General features: G+C 48.2%; 1 protein-coding gene across 2 annotated transcripts in view; it reads left to right on the top strand.

The window, feature by feature from the left end:
* The window catches only part of SLC4A4 (solute carrier family 4 member 4), a 146,441-nt gene that overhangs the window by 98,364 nt on the left and 35,823 nt on the right, over positions 1-12,254 (top strand). For both annotated transcript variants that reach the window (XM_058024753.1, XM_058024754.1), the window contains 3 exons: positions 1,641-1,793; positions 6,187-6,282; positions 8,525-8,601. In XM_058024753.1, the coding sequence (XP_057880736.1) occupies positions 1,641-1,793; positions 6,187-6,282; positions 8,525-8,601 (326 nt within the window). The remainder of the gene's footprint in view (positions 1-1,640; positions 1,794-6,186; positions 6,283-8,524; positions 8,602-12,254) is intronic.

Below are 12,254 nucleotides of genomic sequence, written 5' to 3'. Positions count from 1 at the left end.
GGCGACATGTATCTTCCTTTGCCTTTGTGTCTGTGTATCCAAATGCACAGTTTTGCAAAGTTTTAACAAAATAAACCTCCCAAGAAGTTCTCAAGTTTTCTGCTGAATGTTAACCTGCTTCAGAAGCTGGTGTTCATGGTCCAAAACCTTAAACCCTCAAACATTAAATTTTCTTTTGAAGTCCCTTCGAGATGTCACCTTCAATCTCCTTCTTCAACCCCCAAATTAAATCTAATTCCTAGGAGATTAAATTACACATTGGTGGTTGCTGTTGCTGTGACACTGTGACACTGTCCTGAGCGGGGTGTTTTTGCTGGTCCAGACCCTTAATCAGACAGGTAGGGATATACAGGACTGGATTTCCAGGATGATTTAATCATGATCACTTGGCTTGTGTCTGGTAGTGACACACAGGAAAGGAAAACTCCAAAGAAAATCTCTCTCTGTTGTTTGTGTTTTATCTGCAACAGGGAAGGGAAGTGCCAGATAGAGAAGGATAAACCTTGAATGTAGGTTCTGAAGGAAATACTCCAAAATTCACTAACCAAAACCACGAGCCAGAAAAGCTTGTATTAAAGTAACACTTAGCAAAGGTCAGCCTTTTGCCAGGCATGTTGTGTAAGGGTACCTACGTGCTTCTGCCCACCCTGTCTTAATTTGAGAGGAAGAGCTAGGTACTTCCTTGGGGAATTGAAGAGGCTTTAATTCTGAGCAGCACGTAGAGGATGACTTTCTGACTCACTGAGTTAGCAAATGTGATGCGTGTCCTGCCTCCCCCTTGCCATAACTTTTATTATTAGCACAAATAAAAGTTACCAGCAGACAAATATGAGCTGCCACTTGCCCTCAGGGGACAGCGTGTGAACTCAAGTTACCAAGGGAACAACTTCATGCCAGACTTACTTCACAGGGGACATTCTTCATAAGTCTGGCCACCTTTCTGCCTTTTTCCTCTGGATAAGGGAGGAGAAAGGAGGGAATTGATGGGAAGTGAGCAGGGATTGAGGGTGCTGGGGGCCTTTTCTCCTGGTGACTCCATGAAAAGTAAAGCCATATAATACATCCTGTGGTAACTGGAGCAAGTTCTGCCGCTTGTAGTTGCCATCACTTCAGTCCTGCAAGTGAATGATTTAATTAGTGGCTCATCTCCAGGATTTCTTCCTATCTTTAGATTAAGTTTTACTGGGGGCCTGCAAGGTGAACTCAGGCCTTGTTGAAGCTGATAGAAGATTTTCTGTGTGCTTTATGGGGGCATCATGGAACTTGCCATAGAGTAGTAGTATCTCTAAGAAAGTCCAGGCTGAGAGGGGATTCCATTTCTGAGCTAAGAATTGGCTTACCCTGGTCTTTGAAATAGACTCCATGGCATGTAGGAAATAGCAGAAGGGAATCTCAGTGCAATAGCTGTGTGTTAGTGGCTCATGCTGGCTCAACAGGACAGGATTATGTCCTGTTTCAAGAGGAATGTCTAAAAGAGATTTTCATAGAAACAAAAGCTGGCTTTGAGATGGTGAGAAAGCCTTCAAAAAGGCAGGGTGAAAATGCCTCCAAGCCCTCTCTCTCTGCTCTCCCTGGAAGTGGTTTTGAGCTCTGTGGTTAATTTTGCTCTCCCCTCCCTCCCCCTTCCCGTGTGGCCACAGAGATGATCGTTGACAATCAGATCGAGACGGGGCTGCTGAAACCCGACCTGAAGGACAAGGTTACCTACACGCTGCTCAGGAAGCACCGGCACCAGACCAAGAAATCCAACCTGCGCTCGCTGGCTGACATTGGAAAGACCGTCTCCAGTGCAAGTAGGATGTTTTCCAACCCCGATAATGGTAATGCAGAGGCTGCCTTCTCTGTCACAGCAGCCCACCCGCCCAGAACTAACTGCGTGGCCCTGACCCCGCTTCCTAACCCCAGGAGCAGCAAGGCCGTGCTGATGGCGCATCAGTGGGGGCTCTGCAGCTGCTTGGCCCTGGCACAGCACTCTAAGCACACCTTCACTGGACTGGCAGGGATCCAGGGGCAGGCTGGAAGGCAGGGGGTGCTCTCACAGCTGGCGTCTAGGAGGTGGTTTAGGAGCAACGATAGGAAAGAGAGATTTGCCAAAAACTTTGGTGGGGCCTGAACCTTAAAAGGCTGGTCATCTGAATTATTTGGGCAGAGACAAAGCTTCCATGCACATTCTGTGTCTGTAACAGTGTCAGTAGCACTGTGAATCAAAAATGACCTGGCAGTAACACCTAGCTTGCATTTTATTGCAATAAAATCATTGTCCAGTGGGGTAAAGCTGATTTCCATCCTGCTTTATTCCTCCTAAAATAATTTTGTGGTGTGTGCTGTGAATATGTGTCCTGTTCTCTCTAAAAAAGGTGTAATAGGTAGTGCCATGTTGGTAGTGGTGTCCCTAAATGTGTGTGTGTGTGTATGCAGACAGCTATGGAGGCCTGGACACTGACTCAGTGCTTGCCCCTGGGTGGAGATTTGGGATCTTCTTGCTCATGGTAGTAAAGAGAAGAGGAGTTTTATGCCTCTTGTCATGCCTTGGAGTTCTCTCGACTGTCTCCTGTGACAGTCTGGAAATTGGGTTAAAAGTTGCCATTTTAAAATACCCAGAAATAAGAGCAAATGAAGAAAATTATTTTCTTCTTGCACTACCAAAGGCCTCTTAGCTTGCTGTGTTTGGCTTCTAAAACTCACCCTAACATTCCTCCCTAACCTATTCTCACACTTCATTAATATTTCCTACCTTGGATCATCCTTTGGTTTTGCAGCAGGAGTGTGTATGTGTGTGGAGACTGTTCCTTGCTCTGGGTAATACCTCCTGTCATGTCTGTGCCTTGATAAGGTGGTGAGTGAGGGAGTAAGGCAAGGTGCAGTAACGTGAACCAAAGGAGTTTTCACTGTGAGCATCCCTGCAGGAGGCCAATGGAGCAGAGAGGGACTGGGCTCTGGGGAGAGCACTGGGAGGAAATGACAGCTTTAGGGACAGCATGGCCAGATGAGTGCTAAAGCTGGAGGAGCCATGGGCAGGGACTCCTTCTGCTGGAGCACATTGCTACAAGCCCCAGCCAGCCTGGCCTTCTGGATGCCTTCCCAAGGTATGCTCCCCATGGTTTGGATGGAAGGCAGCTGCTTTCTGGTACCACCTCCATGACCCAAGTCCTTTCTGGACCTGTGATGGTCAGGTTTGCTGTGGGGAGCAGAACCCTGGCCTGTGGCCACAGTGTGTGGGAGGCTGAACCCCAGACAGACATGCCTTGGTGCTCAAGTGTTTCAGTCACCTCTTGTAGGGGATGCCCTCAGTTCTCGGCTGCAAACCCCTTTTCCTGCACGTAGGCAGAGCTTATCCCAGGAAGAGTGATGCTGACAAAGGACATTCCTCACAGTCTCACTCAGCCCCTGCTCATTTTTCATGGCTAAAGGCCTTCTTTGCTTGGATTTTAAGTGATTTCAATATCATTCATTTCTTGTTCTTGTTTGAATGGGCTGTGCAGGTCCTGGCTCAGTTGGACTGATTCTCCAGGAATTCTTTTCTGGTCTGGTCTTCAGGCACTCGTGTTATGGTGTTCTGTCTCTGTTCTTCCTCCTGGGATATTGATGTGCTCTGAGGATGTGTAACACACTCTGTTCCATGACAGTACAAATGCATTGAGACTTCAGGAGGGCAAGACTGACATATGGGGGAAAAACCTGATGTGTAGTCGTTACTGTTATTTATTATTTACACTTTAATGGAGAAGTAACTACAGAATGTATTTGATCAGGTTATACCTTGGATTCAGTGAGTGTCTCATGTGTCCTTTAGACAGATAAAAATTTTATGAGGCCAACAGGAATGCAGCTGTCTCTTAGCATAGCTAATCACCCTAATGACTGTGCCACCAGCCCCAGGCACTCCTAAATTCCCCTTGAGTTTCTTTCCAGGTAGGTGTTTGTTTTCATCTCAGTGTCAGTGACACTTCCATCCAATAGGTCTGAGCATCCGCCTGCCCTCTGCACAACAGCTTTACAGCCTGGTGCAGCTGCCCCCTGCTTCACTGGCTCAGCAGGAACACCCTCTGCAGCCAGCCAACCTGCCCTTGAACATTTCCTGGGGTGGGATCTGTTTGTTAGATCTGAAATTTGGAAATACACCCTGTGCCACGGCTCAAAAAAATCCTGTGGTGCCTCTATCTCATTTGGTTCAGAGTGCTTAATTAACGGAAGTCTTAGGGCCTCCAAAATATTCTTACTTTTGACTTCTGAGATGAATGAGCCCCATGCAGTTATCCCAGATGCCTCTAGAAATTCAGGAACCTAAGAAAGAGAGATGTCTCTGCCCATCTCCCTGCCATAACTGATCCTGGAGCATCTCTATCCTTTCCCAACCCTCCCTAGGGATGGGGGTGGCTCTGTGGTGCCTGGATGGGTCATCCTCAGCCCCCCTCTTTGATGTCACTGCTCTGTTTGAAGGCAAGGTAGTGATCAAATGGGCAGAGACATGGCCAAGGTGTGCTCTGACACCTGCTCTGGCAGGATGTTTTATCAGGAATCCCTTTGCTCTGGGAAAGGAATTGGGCAAAGAGGGTAATTCCCTGTGTGCCATGGATGGAAGAGGATAAATCACAGCACTCCATTGCTGTCTGTTGTCTGGGAAAAAGATGATTGCCAAAATTCTGGGTGTACAAAGCTGGACTAAGCAATTCCTCCATGTTACCTTGTGAAGACACAGCCCTTTTGCTTGCTTCCATTGGTAGAAGGGTGAACTGTATGAAGTGTTCAGCAAGGATATTTCCATGTTACATATTGATGAGACTCCTGCAGGGGTTTTTGCCAGGCTTTTGTGTGTGTCTCATTTTGTTGAGTGGCTTTTGAAGAGTTGTTTGTATTCCTTCCTGGCACAGCCCTTGTCCTACACCCCTGGAGCAGTACATGATACCTGGGCTAGCAGCTCTCCAGCTGGCACACCTTGAGCTTTGCCATGCTATAACATGGGATCTGTGGTGCCCATCCCTTCTGCAGGTGCCTGACTGGAGGACTGAGCAATATATTTACCAGCCTTCTGTGATGACATTTGCTTTCCATTTTGAGATTTTTCTTTCAGAGCTTTGTGCCTGCCAGCGTTTTGTATAATTTAACACCTGTGGGAGCCTTTGGCAAGTGAGAAATGATGAAATGCTGCTAAACCCAAGCTGGCAGAGACTGTAGAAAACTGTGATGTGTTTAAGTGTGTGTGTTTAACCACCATAAATAATGGCATGGTCCCATCACTGCGTGGGTGCTGCTTAAACACCTCCTGAGCACTGTTTGTTCACACAGTGCTGGCAGCATGGTTTGGAAACAGTTGAGTGGGAATAGCAGGCTGTCAGCTGAGGCACAGACTGGAGGATACCTGGCTGGGGCAGGGAGAGAGGTTTTATCCCACTTTAGAATCCTAGAGGACTTTGGGTTGGAAGGGAGCTGAAAGACCATCTTGTTCCAGCCCCCTGCCACTGGAAGGGACACCTTCCACTTGCCCAGGTTACTCCAAGCCCTGTCACTTGGACACTTTCAGGGATGAGGCAGCCATGGCTCCTCTGGTTCAGTATTAATCAGTTCAGTGCTTTTCACATGAACTGGGACCTCAGTGCCTTTGTAGCTGAACAGTGGCATCAGCTGAACAATACCAGAAATGAGGTGGTGTCTGAGAATGCTTGGAAAATCCCTATCAATGTGTATGCTGGCATCATTGGAAGCATGGCAGACTAAGGTGAGCATTTCCAAGTCTGGGTTGGTGTGCCTGAGCGTGTACAGATGGGAGCAGGATGCTCAAAGTTGGCTCCTGGGACATGACCTGATCTTTATTTTCAAAAACCTATTGTTATTGATGGTGCTGCATCCTGAAACTGTTCAGTGCCACCAGCACTGCAGCTGCCCACTCACCTCCATGAGATCTGCTTCAAAGATGCCTGAATTTGAGACACCAGGGATGGAAAGCTGTGTCCAGCCCTGCCGAGTGAAGGCTGCAAGGTGGAGCTGCGGAGGAGAAGTCAGGATCTAAATGAGTGGGCTTCAGTGACCGCACTGTGCAGCTCCAACCTTCTGTCCTGCCTGGCTTTGCTGTACCACTGCTTGAGCCTTTCTTTCTGCCATAATTTTCTTTTCTGTTCTTTTCTTTTAACTTTTCCCCTTTGCCCTCTTGCTGCTCCTTGCTGCCGTGTCCCGCGTGGCCGGCACCAGCTCGCAGCCCGCTGGAGAGCTCGGTGCCCTGCCTGGCCACGCGCACGCTGGACGATGAGCTGGGAGTGCCGCGCAGCCCCAGCGTGGGATGGCTCAGTAAGTGTGGGCAGCGCCAGGGGGGCTGGGCCAGCAGGGCAGGGGGGACAGGCAGTGCCACAGCCAGGCTCTAATGCTTGCTGGTGCGTTAACCTAACAGTGGGGAGAGCGTGGGTGCCTTCTGTGGGGAGTGTGCTGCTCTGGCTGCTCCTGTTATCGCTCTGTTTCATTCTGTTTGCCTTCTTTCCTTCATCTGGGATGAAGCAGGTAGGTCAGGCCATTCTCCCCTTCCAAGGGCAGTCTAGGATGACTGCTGGCACTTTTTTTTTTTTGTCTCTTGAAGTATCCTTTGCCTGTTAAAGGGCCTTAAATATTGTAATTTTTGTATAAATTATCCTCAGAAATAGTCTGCCAGCTTCATCTCTCTGGGGTGAGCTGGACAGGTCTCTGGCACTGCTTCTGTCTGATTCCCTGTGTCAGGGAGCCTTGCTGATCCCAGAGGAGTGCACTGCTCCTCCCAGGGGGGCACAGCTTATGGCAGTGGTGGCACAGAAGTGTTCTGTGGTGACCATGACAAGTGACTGAAGTCTGAATTCCAGGGTATTCCCCTTGCCAGATGGCTATGGAGCTGATTCATAGGTAATGGCGTGGAGGGGTTTGGACTGCCTGCTGTACTTCCCTCACGAGTCCTTGGCTGAGCACAGCCATGGACAGGCTCAGGTCACCTTTGCCAGAGAGACAGGAATGGGAATTGGGCCTGGATCAGGAAATGATCCTTTGTTAGCAAGCACCATAAGGGTGAATGTCATGGGCCAGAAGTCCTCCACAGGGGTCTCAGCAGCCAAAACTTTGTACTCCACATGTTTATTTGGAGCTGCTCTGTGTTTGTGTGGCTATGTGGAGACCATTAGGAGAAGATTTGTTTGGAGCTGCTCTGAGTTTGTGTGGCTATGTTGACCTCCCCAGGAGAAGGAGAGGCTGCTGGCAAGGGGAGAGAAAGGCACAAAGCCTCCTCCTCTGGGGAGAAGGGTCATTATATCCCAGGGAACAGTCAGCTTGGAATCCAATAAACAAAGCAAACAAGTGATGTAATCTGGAAAAAATAGCAGTTAAATGGGGTCTTAAATAACAGCAGGAAGAATTGGAGCTGGGGATCTCCCTTTGTGGCATGTGATTTGTCTAATTTGTCCAAACAGCTTTGGCTGTGCTGGTGTTGCTGGACGTGGTAGTAACACACAGCAGATACAGCTACTTTGAATCTATACCCACATATGTTGTAAAGAAATCCCAGCTCTGGAGAGTCCAGAGTTTTTTATTCCTGCTCCTTTTTATTCCCAGCTCCTGATGCTGATTTATTATTGAGTTTGTTTGTGCTGGGAGCTGATGAACACTGAGAACTTGGACATTCCTTATAATAATATAAAATAAATTTGGTCTCAAAACACAGCCTCAATTGGGAGATGCTTCCTTGCCATTTTTTCTTCCTTTATATTTCCTCCCTTTCCAATGAAGTTCGTGGTCAGAAGCTCTGGGATAAAAGCTCCTGGTGCTGTGTTTCAGGTTCCTGCAAATGTGATGAGAAGGGATGGGAACATTTCAGGATAATTTTTACTGTTCATAATGACCACTGTGATTTCTGATCCTGTATCCGTCCCAGAAGCCTTTGTTTACTATTAGTTTGTTGTTTGTTTGGGTTGGTTTAAATGTAATTATTGTGCTGTGTCTCTGGAGAGTTTCTTCACCTCTCTGGAGAATATAGTGTCAGGAATTGTTGACTCCTGGCCCGTCGGTGTGGCACACACGTTGTTTTAATCAGTGAGATGCTCCTGAGCTCAGTTAATGAGCTTGCTTAGAGCGAGGGAGGCATTCATTAGGGGCTGTCTCAAAGGAGCAGGAGCTGCCCCCCCCTCTCTGCCTGTGCTGTGTGCAGTGCATGGGATGCTGAGAGGGGCTGAGGCCAGGGCTGTACACTGTGGAAGGTCCCAGATCTGTGGAGGGATGAGTTTGTGGTGGGGTCCTGGGTGAGCTGGCCAGCAGCGTGGTGCTGTGTTGCTTATCTCCCACAGGCAGGAATACTCTTTTGCTGTCCTTGGAGTCACTGGACTGCTAGGAGGGTCAGAGGTAACAAAGTGTTAGTGTCTTAAACCCCCCCTGTGCCACATGAAGTGACAGAAAGCAGCTTGTCAGGGTCTGGAATTCCCCACATCAGCCTCCCAAGGAAAGGTGATGCTGTAGCCTGAGCCTCTGTGTTCTGACTGGATCCAAGCAGGTGCTTTAACTGCTGTTGGTGTTGTTCCTCCAGGCAGCCCAGCCATGGCTCACCGAAACCTGACCTCCACCAGCCTCAACGACATCTCAGACAAGCCTGAGAAGGACCAGGTAAGCTCCGGGCCCAGCCTTTTCTTGGGGATGAGTTTGGAGAGGAGCTGGATGTTGGGCAAAAGGCTCCTCTGTACCTTAGCCCCGGAAACAAGAGGAGTGAGTATTTTTGAGTCCTGTGATTAGTTCCTGGACTCTTTTAGCACCAACTCGTGCAAACAGCAGGTTCATCTCTTACAAGGTCCGAATCAAGTGACACCACGTAGATGGCATCTTGCTGATCCCCATGAGAAAGGAGGTAAAATACTCTGGGAGTGATGGATTTCGGATCCTCTCCCTGCTGAGGGATTACAAGGGTCTGCAGAGGAGCACCCTGGGCTGAATGTTCACAGGAAGTATGGGGTAGAGCAGGAGTACTCAGGGCAATGTATCCCTGCTGCAGCAGCTGGTGGAACAAAGGTGCCACCTCCCCTTGCACATCCTAGTGGGAAGGTGGCTGTGCTCACAGGTGATGTGGGAGAGCAGCTCCAAAATGCAGTCAGTAATAGAGTTAAAATTGGCCTCCAGTGACAAATGTCCATGCCTTGACCTCTTTGCTAGCCCAGGGAAATGTTTGTGGTATGGCATACGGGCTGCCTTTGTGTGTGCTTCCATCCTTCCCCCAGGCTGCTGCCTCTGAGGGGTGAGAGTGAGTTTATTCCAACTCTTAGAAAAACTGGTGTCTGAATGAGGTCTCTGTGCAAGTTTCAAAAAACCTTTGTCTGGGTTCAAAAAGTGGGTTACTCTCAAAGCCTGGCTGTTTCTTTCGGAGAATCTCTTTTTTGGTCTGCATCTTCCAGCATTCCCTAGTCTCATGGTGATTCTGAATGCAAATGAGAGTCACTTTGGAAACCTGTTTGGGTAGCACAGCCTTGCTGGCCAGTTGGGGATGGCTCCCATCCTTCAACAATGGCTGGTCACAGTATTCTGTAAATCCTGAAAGGGACACAACAACATAATTGAGGTACAATAGTGAGTTCAGGCTAATTAAACATTTTAAAAAGAAATTGATATTTGCCTAAAGAAATACACTTTCCATGGAAAGAGAAGGGGAGCAGTGTGTTTTGCACTGATCTCAGAGTCATGCAATGTCATAGTATGTTCTAGTATCACCTGTACTGGTTGTGTTTCCAAAATACCTGTTTCCTTTAGTACACACAGCCACACCTAGGGAAGAAGGAGGATTGTTAAATAGCTTTTTGTCATTGGACAGACTGCTGTGTGACATTTTTAATCTCATTGTACTTGTGGTTTTAATGCTAGACCAGCCCAAAGCTGGGGCTGAGCATTGCTGCAGCTTTGCAGCTCTCAGCAGTGCAGACAGTCTCCACTGCCCCTTCTCTCTCAGGAAATTCAGATAATGGACTTTTGTGAATAATAGGTATAAAAACAGATGGTTTTGGTAGCACTGATAGGGAAATCTGTTAATAGATGCAGCTGGGAGCAGGCTCCAAAGTTCTTAACTTCCAGTGTACATAATGCCTGGCTCTTGATGGTGAGAACTATTTCTTGCTAAGTGTGGAGTTCCAAAAATCCTCTTAGTTAATTAGCCCATGTCCTGCTGATGAACTCTGTGCAAAGTGGGAGCCTTGTCCTCCTGCACCTTGAGACATCACCTTAGAGCTCAGTTTTCATGGCTGATCGACTCAAAGTCCTGCCTTGATTGAATTTGTGGCATTGTGGTGGTGCCTGGCAGCTTCCTTGAGCAGGACTCAGTGTGCCATACAAAGGCACAGCAATAATCCATCATGTTAGCACAGCAGGAGCTGCAAAGGAAGCAGGTTCACTTGCCTTGGCAGCAGGGAGGCTGGCTGTTGTTATTTGGGCATCCCATCTGGAAGCTGCACAGTCAGTGAGGCCATACAGGCAGAGGGGAGTGCTGGAGACACAGAACATCCCAGTTTTTATTTATTTGTGTGCCTGTAAGAAATGTGAGGGGTGAGGTCAGTCTATAGCAGCTGTGTGGAGCAGGACTGCCTTCCTGCATCCTTCCTGCATCCTTAATCAATCTCTGGTTTTACACAGGTAGAGGATTGCATGCCCATGTGTCAGAGGAAAAAAGGCTTTGACCAAACTTCTTTGTACCTTCAGTGATTTTCCTGTCTTCCTACATCTTTAATATTCAGTTCTGCAACCTTTAGTGCTATTTGGAATGGTGCAACTAATAATCTAGGGAGCTCATAGCCAGCATACTCCTCTAATCTGCAGCATTCCTGCTCCTTTTCTCTGGATGTTGAAAGGTTCAGGTTTCACGTGCATGTCAGAGATGTGATCTGTCAGAGAATCCTCCCGCATTCATCCCTGCTGCCAGGACCCAGACAGCTCTGCCTGGCTCAGGATGCTCCTTATGCCTGCTGAATCAGGCAGTTTGCACCAGCCAGCTCTCTCTACCATGGGAATGGTGGCTGGATCCACTGGGATGGCAAAGAGGCTGGCTCAGGATCCTGCAGAAGCCCTGACCCAAACCACTTTGGTGAGAAACAGCTTCAGTAAGGGCCCGCAGACTGGGGGTTTGCTCTTTTGTCATGTTCTGTGCTGTGAGCTTGCTTGGCATTTTAGCAAGGTAATTAGGGAAGAGGAGTTGTATTCCCTTTCATTGTGTTTGCTTTGGCAGAGCACTGCTCCTGAGGTGGCAGCACAGAGAAGGGACTTGCCTTCATTTGTCGTATTTTAGGAGTTGTTGGCTGCAGTTAATGCCCTGGGCATTTGCAGCTGGAGAGACAAGCAGTGGCATTTTGGGACAATTTATTCTTCTTTTCTATATAGCAGTTAATAAATGAGCATCTAGACTTCCTGCCCCCTCCTGGGCTCCCAGCTCTCTGTTGCTAGATACACCAGTGGTGCTGGAGCTATGTCCATAAACCCAGGGCCTCTCACAGCTGGAGAATTCCTCCAGCTCCTGAATATCAAGTTGTTGGATCAAATTTTTCACTAGCAACATATTCATAGAATCCCATAATCTCAGAATGGATTGGGATCTTAAATATCATCCTATTCCACCCCCTGCCATGGGCAGGGCCACCTTCCACTAGACCAGGCTGCTCCAACCCCTGTCCAGCCTGGCCTTGGACACTTCCAGGGATGGGGCAGCCACATCTTAATATCTAAAAAACATTGTAAACCCTTTTTTCCAGCTTATGTGTGAAGGAGAGTGACTGAAAAAAGTCAAGTAGGTGCTTTCTCAGCCCCTCTGGTGCTGCAGTGCCAGCAGAGCACAGGAAGCTGGAGAAGTTCCTACTGCTCTTCCCACTCCAGTCCCTCCCCCTGCAAGAAGCCCTTGGCTGTGCTCTATTAGAATGTCCTTGGCAGCTCCGAGTGGCTGCACCACCAGGACTCCTTCAGGGCTCAACATGTAGAATAAAGGGGACACGAAAGGAAATCTGTTTTCCCAGGGACCTGCTATTCCTGAGCTGATGCAACAGCATAAAGCAAGGGAATGTATGTTGATATAAGGGGAGTTTCCTGACCTGGTGTTATCTGTGTTTCCAGAGGGCTTGGATGTGGGACGAGCCTGGCTCTGAATGAATGTGGTCAGTCAGAGGGAGGCACAAAACCCTTCTTATTTGTTGTGGTGTAGACACTGTGTATTCAACCCAGTGTTTCCATGTCAACAGGGAATCTGTGCCAAAGCCAGTGCTGGAGTTAAAAAAGAAATTGGCCTTGTTTAGAGAAGC

The sequence above is a fragment of the Melospiza georgiana genome, chromosome 5 (genome assembly GCF_028018845.1).
Source record: "Melospiza georgiana isolate bMelGeo1 chromosome 5, bMelGeo1.pri, whole genome shotgun sequence".
Lineage (NCBI taxonomy): Eukaryota > Metazoa > Chordata > Aves > Passeriformes > Passerellidae > Melospiza > Melospiza georgiana.
Note: the sequence above shows the minus strand (reverse complement) of the source record. Positions and strands in the feature narration are given on the sequence as shown.